General features: G+C 50.6%; 1 protein-coding gene across 9 annotated transcripts in view; it reads right to left on the reverse strand.

The window, feature by feature from the left end:
* Positions 1-1,665: 1,665 nt before the first annotated feature.
* LOC140391788 (four and a half LIM domains protein 2) overlaps positions 1,666-12,118 on the reverse strand; it is a 98,719-nt gene continuing 88,266 nt past the window's right edge. For all 9 annotated transcript variants that reach the window (XM_072476660.1, XM_072476659.1, XM_072476661.1 and 6 more), the window contains 2 exons: positions 6,231-6,417; positions 1,666-3,459 (listed from right to left, as the gene is read on the reverse strand). In XM_072476660.1, coding sequence (XP_072332761.1) covers positions 3,308-3,459; positions 6,231-6,417 — 339 coding nt within the window. In that variant the 3' untranslated portion in view covers positions 1,666-3,307. The remainder of the gene's footprint in view (positions 3,460-6,230; positions 6,418-12,118) is intronic.

Genomic DNA, 12,118 nt, shown 5'->3' on the forward strand with positions numbered 1-12,118 from the left:
TTCTGTATGCCAGTGACATCGCCATCTCCACTCTCTCAGAAGAGAATCTCCAAGCCATGCTTGACACCTTTGTGGAAGCATACCAAAGAATCGGTCTCAGCCTTAACCTCAAGAAGACTCAAGTCCTTTCCCAACCCACCCCAGGGCAAGATCCGGTATCTCCCTCCATCAAGATCAAAGGAAAAATCCTGTGAAATGTGGAACATTTCCCTCCCCTCTAAGGCTGACATCGATGTGGAGATTCAATATCATATCCAATCCGCGAGCACTCCCTTCAGATGCCTAAGGACAAGAGTCCTCAACGACCGCAACATTCATGCTGACATCAAGATCCCTGTGTACAAGGCGATCATCCTCCTAACTCTTCTATATGGATCAGAAACTATGACTGCATACAGACGCCACGTCAATGCCCTGGAGAGGTACCATCAACACTGCCTGAGATAGATTCTCTGCATCAGCTGGGAGGACAGACGTACTAACATCAGTGTACTTGAAGTGACAAATCCCAAATTTCTTTACCCGTCAGTCTGGCCTCAATAAAAGTCGAGATGGATTTGCAGGTACAGCATTAGTTATTTTATTTGACTTGCAAGCCTGACTCAGTTCACAGCGGTACAAAACACATCTTGCTTCGTACACCTCTGGAATCAAGTGAGTCTGTAGAACAAAGGGATCTCTACTACTCACACAACTGGCATCAAGTTTCACATACACGATTCCCATAGGTCATCCTATACCCCTCCTGACCTATCCATACACTCTAATTGGCTCACTTCCAATCCCTTCCTCTGGCCCCTATTACCCAGCATCCTTTTCCCCTCCTTTGGTGGACACACCTCCTCCTTGCTTTGCCATGCGCTCTGAAATCCTTTGTCTGTGAACTCACCAGAATGAGACTGGCCTATCTCTACATAACATTAACTAATATCTCTAAAGTAACTATTTTATATCACATTTGTCAGAAGGAGCCAAGAGCATCAGCATCGAGGCCATGATCTTCCGAAATCAACTCCGCCGGGTTGACCATGTACTTAGGATGTCAGAGTTCCAACTGCCAAATCAAATCTCCTTTACCCAGCTCAAGGGGGGCTTTGGAACAAGAGGAGGACAAAGGAAGCACTTCAAAGACACCCTGAAGGCTCACCTCAAGAAATACAACATCAACATCAATGCCTGGGAGACCCTTGCTCAGAAGAGACCTACTTGGAGGAACCTCCAGATTGAAGGGACGCGGTTCTTCAAGGACACCAGAATGTAAGAGGAGGCCCAGAAAAGGAGCCCGAGAAAGGAATACCAGCGATCTAGAGTGTAAGGCCAGATCCCACCTCCCATAAACACCTGTCAAGTGTGCGATCGAAGCTGCAGCTCTATCGGGCTCAGCAGCCATGCAAGAACCCACAAAACCCAATGTCCAGTAACACAGAGTTTCTCAGGTGGACAATCATAGTTGTTAGCGAGTGATCACCGAAGAAGAAGAATCAAAGAGAGGAGATGTCTCATGGGATCTGATTGGAGTTCAGAACTAAAAAAAGGTGAATCCAGAAAAGGGCAATAATTTATCTAAAGTAGGGGAATTAGTTGTAGCTGATTCTTTCTAAAAATACTTTGAATAGTACATTGAACTTAATAGACAGCACTACTCCAAAGAACTACATTAAACAATACATTGCCCCAAAATCTTTATTTTAAAGCCATTTTTAAACACATTTGAGACATTTAAGTATAATTGGAAAGTTGATTGTGACCTTATTTAAAAAAAAATCACATTTCATCTATTATGTACCACAGTGTAGTTGTGTATGTTTTAATTCTTATACAACAGAATCAAGGGCCTGATGAACTACTGTCAGGAATCTAGGTTTAGATGTGGCAGTTGTAGATACTTTCTTCAAAAATTCAGGATATTGGAGAAGTGTACAGAGACATATTTTTTCTTTGATGCTCATTATGTATCAAAATACTGAATGGCTGAAGAAAGTATTGAGATGCACAGTGGTGCCTTCAACCACTATTCACTTCACACATGTGTTCATGCAGTAAAGTAAAAGTATTACTTGCAGATTTGTTTTTACCAAATGTGAAATACAGCAGGCCAAAGTTAGCTTAGTCATGGTGTCTGGAACATTGGGCGAAATTCTCCCGAAACGGCGCGATGTCCGCCGACTGGCGCCCAAAACGGCGCCAATCAGACGGGCATCGCGCCGACCCAAAGGTGCGGAATGCTCCGCATCTTTGGGGGCCGAGCCCCAACATTGAGGGGCTAGGCCGACGCCGGAGGAATTTCCGCCCCGCCAGCTGGCGGAAACGGCCTTTGTTGCCCCACCAGCTGGCGCGGAAATGACATGTCGGGGCGGCGCATGCGCGGGAGCGTCAGCAGCCGCTGAAAGTTTCCCGCGCATGCGCAGTGGAGGGAGTCTCTTCCGCCTCCGCCATGGTGGAGACCGTGGCGGAGGTGGAAGGTAAAGAGTGCCCCCACGGCACAGGCCCGCCCGCGGATCGGTGGGCCCCGATCGCGGGCCAGGCCACCGTGGGGGCACCCCCCGGGGTCAGATCGCCCCGCGCCCCCCCCAGGACCTCAGAGCCCGCCCACGCTGCCTTGTCCCGCCGTTCAAAAGGTGGTTTAATCCACGCCGGCGGGACAGGCAATTTATCGGTGGGACTTCGGCCCATCCGGGCCGGAGAATCCAGCGGGGGGGCCCATCAACCGGCGCGGCCCGATTCCCGCCCCTGCCGAATATCCGGTACCGGAGACTTCGGCAACCGGTGGGGGCGGGATTCACAGCAGCCCCCGGCGATTCTCCAACCCGGCGGGGGGTCAGAGAATGATGCCCATTGTCACTTCTGTCAGTTGCCAGGTGATTCAATTGGTAAAGTCACTTACAATTTCTCCACGACTTTTAAATCTGTACCACACTACTTTTACAGTTAAAAAGAATCAGCAATGTTAATTAACATATAATCAACAATAAAATGCAATCTTTACTGATATAATGTGGACCACTATGTCTTGGTATGCGCACATCATTGTACGGATATTTAATTTTGTTTGCTGATGTTGATGTGTGTTTACTAGATTAAAATGCAAAACTTTCACTTGGAAACATTCCAGTGCGTTCATGCAAACCATCTGTGAATTCATAAACATTTTGTAAACTGTTTTTTTGAATAAATCAAATTGTCAAGCAAAGGAAGAGGAAGTACAAGTGTGGATAATTCATACAAGAGTAGGTGATAGCCAGATAGGTTTGCCTTCATGCGGCTGCAGTCAAAGTTGCCGTAAAATCTTTTGCTGACCAATTTGTTCTCACAGATTCTTGCCACACTCAGGGCAAAGGATTTCATCTCGTTCTGTGAGGAATCCACGGCCCACTAGTGACATAGAGCATTTTGTGCAGCTGAAGCAGTCGTTATGCCACTGACGCTCCTCAAATGAGATGTACTTGGTTCCCCCAAGACCTGGAAAAAATTGATTGCAAAAGGAAGGTAAATAGATAAATGATGTTTAACCACATTACACAGAGGGTCATAATTATGTGGAACAGATCGCCAAGGAAGCAGTTGAGGGAGATGATACCAGGAAACTGCATAGATATTGGACCAAATGCAATTTAGAGCAGTTCAGCTTTCATACTTTACCCCCAATTCCACGAGTTGATCAGACTAAACCAAAAAATGATCAATCTTCCTCTGTTGTTGTTGCTTTTAATTCAATGAAAATTGGGTGGATTCTGCTAGAGGCAGCCACTCAACTCCACTGAAGTACTGCCCAGGTGGTGAAGGTTAAAATTACTCATACACTGCACTGGAATCAGATTAAATCTAAATATCTTTTCTGTACCAGATGTCAAGTGAACATGTCTCACCGGGTAAGCAGAACAAAGATTCATCTGAACTGTTGGTGATAATTTCCTCCTTTTATAATCACAGGCGAGGCGGTGGCATAGTGGTCTTGGGGGGGGATTCTCCGCAATCGGCGTGATGTCCGCCGACCGGCGCCAGAAATGGCGCAAATCAGTCTGGCATCACGCCGCCCCAAAGGTGCAGAATCCTCCGCATCTTGAGGGGCCGAGCCCTTACCTTGAGGGGCTAGGCCCGCGCTGGACTGATTTCCGCCCCGCCAGCTGGCGGGAAAGGCCTTTGGTGCCCCACCAGCTGGCGCGAAACTGACTTTGCCATGCGGCGCATGCATGGGAGCGTCAGCGGCCGCTCACTGCATCGCCGCGCATGCGCAGTGGAGGGGGTCTCTTCCACCTCCGCCACGGTGGAGACCATGGCGAAGGCGGAAGGAAAAGAGTGCCCCCACGGCACAGGCCCGCCCGTGGATTGGTGGGCCCCGATCCCGGGCCAGGCCACCGTGGGGACACCCCCCGGGGCCAGATCGCCCCGCGCCACCCCCAGGACCCCGTAGCCCGCCCGCGCTGACTTGTCCCGCTGGTAAGAGAGGTGGTTTGATTCTCACCGGCGGGACAGGCATTCCAGCAGCGGGACTTCGGCCCATCGCGGGCCAGAGAATCGCCGGGGGGGGGGGCCCGCCAACCGGCGTGCCGCAATTCCCACCCCCGCCGAATATCCAGTGCTGGAGAATTCGGCAACCGGCGGGGGCGGGATTCTCACCAGCCCCCGGCAATTCTCCGACCTGGCGGGGGGTCGGAGAATCCCGCCCATTGTCACTGGACTAGCAATCCAGAGACCCCAGGGTAATGCTCCGGGGACCCGAATTCGAATCCCGCAAACTCAATAAAACACCTGGAATTAAAAGTCTAATGATGACCATGAAACCATTGTCAATTGTCGTAAAACCCAAATTAGTGGTTCATTATTGTCCGTTGTGGAAGATAACCTGCAGTCCTTACGTGTCTGACCTACATGTACTCCAAACTCATAGCAATGTGGTTGACTCTTACATGACCTGGCAGGTGACTCAGTTGTATTCAATCGCTACCAAAGGAATGAAACAGGACGGACCACGCGGCACCGGAAATAACAAAGGCAAACACAGCCCTGTCAATCGGCAAAGTCCTCCTTCCTAACATCTGAGAGATTGTACCAAAATTAGGAGAGCTGTCTCACAGACGAGTCAAGCAACAGCCCGACATAGTCGTACTCACGGAATCATACCTCACAGATATTGTCCCAGATACCACCAGCAACATTCTTGGGTATATTCTGCCTCACCGGCAGGACAGACCTGGCCTTGGTGGCAGCACAGTGGTATACAGTTATCCTGGGAGTCCTCAACATAGACTCTGGACCCCATGAAGTCTCATGGCATCAGGTCAAACATGAGCAAAGAAACCCGCTATTGATTACTATACTGTTTCCCCTCAGCTGATGAACCAGTACTTCTCCATGTTGAGCTAGCACTTGGAGGAAGCATTGAGGGTGTAAAGGGCGCATAATGTACTCCGGGTGGGGAACTTCAAATGTCCATCACCAAGAGTGGCTTGTTAGTTTCACCACAGACTGATCTGGCCTTATCCTAAAGGACATAGCTACTAGATTGTAACTGCAGCAGGTGGTGGGGGAACCAACAAGAGGGAAAAATATCCTTAACCTCATCCTCATCAACCTGCCTGCCGTAGATACATCTGTTTATGGCACAGTCCTTGTGAAGACATAGTCCCATCTTCACATTGAGGATGCCCTCCGTCATGTGCGGCACTACCATTGTGCTAAATGGGATAGATTTCAAACAGATCCAGCAATTCAAGATTGGGCATCCATGAGGAACTGTGGTCCATCAGCAGCAGCAGCAAAATTGTAGTCAACCACAATCTGTAACCTCATGGCCTGACACATCCCCTACTCTAACATTACCACAAAGCCCGGGATCAACCCTGGTTCAATGAAGAGTGCAGGAGAGCGTCAGGAGCAACATCAGGCATACCGGAAAATGAGGTGTCAACCTGGTGAAGCTCCAACACAGGACTATTTGGGTGCCAAACAGCATATGTAGTAAGTAATAGACAGCGTTAAGCAATTCCATAACCAAAAGATCCGATCTAAGCTCTGCAGTCCTGCCACAACCAGCTGTGAATGGTGGTGGACAATTAAACAACTCACAGAGGAGGAGGCTCCACAAATATCCCCATCTTCAATGATGGAATAGCCCAGTACATCAGTGCAAAAGATAAGGCTAAAGCATTCGCACCAATAAATGCTGGCCTAGCCAGTGACACCCACATCCTGTAAAAATGAATCAAAAACAGTTACATCGAAGAACTTACCAGTTATTGGATTGGCACAACCGGCACATTTTTTGGCATAGAGATTACTGAAGCAATCCAGGCAGTAGGCAAATTCATCCCGCGAGGTGAAACGTTGTCCAGCCAGTGGCATTTTACATCCGGTGCAGAGAAAGCACTCTTTGTGCCAGGGCTGATCATGGTAAGTGACACCTCCAGTAGTAATGGCCTGGTTCGTAAGGTGAAATACAGGCAACTATAAGTTACTTCATCTTCAACAGGTAATGACTGATACCACTACAGCAGATTTTTGGTTGAAATATTGAGCAGGCAATGGAGAGAGGCTAAATCATACTCATTTTGTTGTATGATTGAGAACTTGTTCATGTAACAAAAGAAAATTGAAATTAATTTTAACATTTACCAGTTTGTGGAAACTGATGTCAGACTTTTAAAATGCCAAAGCAATGCTGGTAAAATTATTCAGTACGCTGTTTCACTGCATTAAATCATAGTGTGAAACACTGGCTTTAAATATTCAAAAATTTGCCCACAGAATTAGATCAACTGGTCAAGTTTTCATTGAAGAAAAAAAGTAGGCAATTCAACTCTTTCTGCACCATTATTGGAAATGGCAGCACCATAGCTTAATCATCAATTATAAACTCTTCCTCCATATCCCTAAATATTTGTACTTCCAAAATAGTACCTATCTCTCTTTTCATCACAGTCTTCGACATTTATTGGATTGGATTGGATTGGATTTGTTTATTGCCACATGTACCGAGGTACAGTGAAAAGTATTTTTCTGCGAGCAGCTCAACAGATTATTAAGTACATGAGAAGAAAAGGGAAAAAAAAGAAAATACATAATAGGGCAACACAACATATACAATGTAACTACATAAGCACTGACATCGGATGAAGCATACAGGGTGTAGTGTTAATGAGGTCAGTCCATAAGAGGGTCATTGAGGAGTCTGGTGACAGTGGGGAAGAAGCTGTTTTTGAGTCTGTTCGTGCGTGTTCTCAGCCTTCTGTATCTCCTGCCCGATGGAAGAAGTTGGAAGAGTGAGTAAGCCGGGTGGGAGGGATCTTTGATTATACTGCCTGCTTTCCCCAGGCAGCGGGAGGTGTAGATGGAGTCAATGGATGGGAGGCAGGTTCGTGTGATGGACTGGGCGGTGTTCACGACTCTCTGAAGTTTCATGCGGTCCTGGGCCGAGCAGTTGCCATACCAGGCTGTGATGCAGCCCGATAGTGCTTTCTATGGTGCATCTGTAAAGGTTGGTAAGAGTCAATGTGGACATGCCGAATTTCCTTAGTTTCCTGAGGAAGTATAGGCGCTGTTGTGCTTTCTTGGTGGTAGCGTCGACGTGGGTGGACCAGGACAGATTTTTGGAGATGTGCACCCCTAGGAATTTGAAACTGCTAACCATCTCCACCTCGGCCCCGTTGATGCTGACAGGGGTGTGTACAGTACTTTGCTTCCTGAAGTCAATTACCAGGTCTTTAGTTTTGCTGGCATTGAGGGAGAGATTGTTGTCGCTACACCACTCCACTAGGTTCCCTATCTCTATGGTCTTCAGGGATGACGTGGGTAATTTTCACTTTGAGTGCAAGCAGTAAACATCTATCTACAGATTAGTTGTTGAAAGGAAATTCAGACAGGGTGTATAGTAGGTGACCAAACTAAAACTGCACATTTTCTCCCCACCAAAAGTGGAAATCAGCTCCATCAACTTCAACATTCTACGATTCCACCCATTTGTTCTGGATTCACCAGTGATATATCCTCAATTATGACAGGAGAGAGTGTACTCGTAAAACAAAGGCTTTAATAAACAGAGAACTTCGCCAGCCAGAGAGATGAGTGCTCACTGAGTGCCACCCACAGGACGTCACCTTATATCCAGCCCCTGGGAGGTGGAGCCGGAGGCGGATCCAAACCCGGTCTTAAAGGGACATTACATGCATGATCTTAAACGCACATTACCCATTCATCATATTCACATAGATTACATGTCCATTCTCTTTGGAGGCCTGATCGTACTTGTCTGCCTTCTCAGCTCGGACGGTGGTGCGGCGGACACAGACGTCTTCGATGAGGGTACATCCAGGAGCACAGTGGTCGGAGCTTTTGTGCGGTGCGGGGTAGGGGGTTGGGGAGTAGGGAGGGTAGCTGGGGTTGGCGGTGACATCGCCGGCGTGGAGGAAGGAGGAGGCACGAGGGGGGTGCGCGGTTGGTTGCGACAGGCGGTGTGGTGGTGCAAGGGGGAACATTGGCGAGGGGGGGAGCGTCAGTAGGGGAACCAACATTGGCGAGGGGGGGGGGAGCGTCAGTAGGGGAACCAGCCAGTGCCAGATCCCGCAGGGAAACCGTATCTTGCCGTCTGTCCGAGCACGTGACGTAGGCGTACTGGGGGTTTGCATGTAGCAGTTGGACCCTCTCGACCAGAGGGTCCGTCTTTTGGCTCCTCACATGCCTCCGGAGAAGGACAGGTCCCGGAGCCGTCAGCCAAGGTGAAAGCGAGACCCCGGAGGTGGACTTCCTGGGAAGACAAACAAGCGACTGTGGGGGGTCTCGTTCGTGGACGTGCAGAGGAGCGACCTGATGGAGTGGAGAGCGTCGGGTAGGACCTCCTGCCAGCGGGTGGTTGGGAGACTTCTCGACCGTAGGGCCAAAAGGACAGCCTTCCAAACTGTCGCGTTCTCCCTCTCCACCTGCCCGTTTCCCCGCGGGTTATAGCTGGTCGTTCTGCTCGTGGCGATGCCTTTGCTGAGCAGCTACTGACGCAGCTCATCGCTCATGAACGATGTACCCCGGTCACTGTGGATATAAGTGGGGAAACCGAACAGGGTGAAGATGCTGTGCAGTGCCTTTATAACGGTGGCCGATGTCATGTCGGGGCAGGGGACAGCGAATAGGAAGCGGGAGAACTCGCGTTGACGGTTAAAAAATAGGTATTGCTGTTGGTGGACGGGAGGGACCCGTACGTGTAGGTGGAGAGCTCGATTCTCCACCTCAAGATCTTGTCATTTTTGATCTTGCCCTTATCGAACATGAAGGCGACCGACCGTTGGCCAGTGACGAGGGTGAACCTCCTACCAGCTAGGTAGTGCATCCAGTGCCGCATGGCCTCCACAATAGCTTGCGCCTCCTTCTCGACTGCAGAGTGCCGGATCTCGGAGGCGTTGAGGGTTCGGGAAAAGAATGCTACTGGCCTGCCTGCCTGGTTGAGGGTAGCAGCCAGGGCGACATCTGACGCATCGCTCTCGACTGAAAAGGGATGGTTTCGTCCACCGCGTGCATAGCGGCCTTGATGATTTTGGCCTTGATACGGCTGAAGGCCGACTGGGCCTCAGCCGTGAGGGGACAAATCGTGGTCTTTATGAGTTGGCGGGCTTTGTCCGTGTATTTCGGGACCCACTGGGCATAATAGTAGAAAAGCTCCAGGCACCATTCAAGGGCCTTGAGACTATGGGGTAGGGGGAGTTCCTTGAGGGGGCGCATTGGGTCGGGCCCGAGCACCCCATTTTCCACGACGTAGCCGAGGATGGCTAGCCAGGTTGTGTGGAAAACGCATTTTTCTTTGTTGTAGGTCAGGTTGAGGGCCCGGGCGGTCTGGAGAAACTTTTTAAGGTTTGCATCATGGTCCTGCTGATCATGGCCGCAGATGGTGGCATTGTCCAAGTACAGGAAAGTAACCCGCAGCCTGTCCTGGTCCACCATTTGGTCCATCGTCCTCTGGAAGATGGAGATCCCATTAATAACGCCGAAGGGAACCCAAGGAAGTGGAAAAGACGGTCGGCTGCTTCAAAAGCAATAGAGGCGGTCTTCCGGGCGGATAGGGCACTGGTGGTAGGCAGATTTCAGGTCGACCGTGGAGAATACCCGGTATTGCGCGATCCGGTTGACCATCTCTGTTATGTGGGGGAGGCATCGAGCTGCGTGAAGCGGTTTATGGTCTGGCAGTAATCCACGACCACCCCCGTTTCTTTTCCCCGGACCGGACTACCAACACTTGTGCTCTCCAGGGGCTGTTGCTAGCCTCGATGACCCCCTCTTTCAGTAAATGCTGGACCTCTGACTTGATGAAATTCATATCTTGGGCACTGTACCGCCGGCTCCTCGTGGCGACGGGCTTACAGTCGGGGGTGAGGTTCGCAAATAGTGAGGTGGGTGCAACTTTCAGTGTTGCGAGGCTGCATACCGTGAGGGGGGCAAGGGTCGGCCGAACTTCAGGGTCAGGCTTCGGTGGCTACATTGGAAATCCAGGCCGAGCAGCAGGGGTGGCGCAGAGGTGAGGGAGGATGTACAGCTTAAAACGGGCGTATTTGGCATCCTGGATCGCGAGATTCGCAATTCAGTACCCCTTGATTTGGACCGAATGGGACCCAGAGGCGAGGGCGATGGTTTGGGATGCGGTATAGGTGTGCAGGGAGCAGCGCCTTATCATTTCTGGATGCACAAAACTCTCCATGCTCCCGGAGTCGAAAAGGCAGCGAGTGTCGCGCCCGTTGATCTGGACGAGCATCATGGAGTTCTGCAGGTGCTTTAGCCACGACTGGTCGAGGGTGATTGCTCCCAGCTGTGGGTAGTCTGAGTCTTCTGCCGAGTTGGAGTCACAAAATGGCCGCCCCCGTCGGTTGCACGTGTCAGGTTTAGAAGATGGCTGCCGCCAAGATGGCCGCCCCATGACTCGCACGAGGCCGATGACGCATCAGAAAGGGGCGTGTCCGGCCAGCGCGCAGACGTGTTGCGGGGCCTGCGAACCTGTGAGCTCGATTTTCGGGCCTGTTGGGCTTTTTGTTTCTCGGCCTTGGGCCTGGTCAGGCAGACCCTCGCGAAATGCCCCTTCTTTCCGCAGTCGCTACAGGTCGCGGAATGGGCTGGGCAGTGCTGTCGTGGATGCCCTGCCCACAGAAAAAGCACGGTGTGCCCCCGGTCTGGGCAGGTCCCCACGCGGCGCAGGCCCGTGGCGTGGCCAAGTCTGGGGAAGGCCAAGAGGGGCTCGCAGGGTCTGCGGGATACGTGCCGAGGTTCTGGTAGGCCACCTCCAGAGAGGTGGTGAGCATTACCGTTTCCTGCAGATCTTTCGCCCCGTTTTCCAGGAGTTGCTGCCGAATATAGTTTGGTTGGATTCCAGACATAGGCGGCGCGGATATGTAAGTTTGTGTGGACCGCCGCGGTCACATCATGATGGTTTCATTTTCTAGCGAGCATGGTGAGCTTTTCCAAGTAATCGTCCAGCGATTCCCCTGAGCTCTGCCGGCGAGTAGAGAGCAGCTGCCGTGCATGTACCTCATTGATGGGTTTTATGAAACGCTTCATCAGAATCTCGATCGCCGCATTGTAGTTGGCCACCTTCTCGATCAGGCCGGAGATTCTGTGGCTCACCCGGGCGTCGAGTAGGCGTAGCTTGCGAGGATCGGCGATGGGGTCTGCCGAGGAGTCCAGGTAGGCCTCAAAACACCAAAGCCAGTGTTCAAAAATTTCTTTGACTTCCGGCGTACGTGCGTCCAGGTCGAGCTTTCCTGGCTTGAGACCACTATCCATCCTATCGTAATCTGTTTATTAAATTGATAAACCTCAATTATGACACGAGAGAGTGTACTCGTAAAACAAAGGCTTTAATAAACAGAGAACTTCGCCAGCCGGAGAGATGAGTGCTCACTGAGCGCTGACCACAGGACGTCACCTTATATCCGGCCCCTGGGAGGTGGAGCTGGAGGCGGAGTCCCCCTGGGTTCCAAACCCGGCCTTAAAGGGACATTACATGCATGATCTTAAAGGCACATTACCCATTCATCACAACCAGCTAGAATAAGTCATTCCCTTTCATCAACCATCTAGTCCCTTATTATTAACATATTAATCCGTTCACTCCTCTATCTCCTGATCATTTATGAGTATAACCCACAGTTGC

This window comes from Scyliorhinus torazame, chromosome 15 (genome assembly GCF_047496885.1).
Source record: "Scyliorhinus torazame isolate Kashiwa2021f chromosome 15, sScyTor2.1, whole genome shotgun sequence".
Lineage (NCBI taxonomy): Eukaryota > Metazoa > Chordata > Chondrichthyes > Carcharhiniformes > Scyliorhinidae > Scyliorhinus > Scyliorhinus torazame.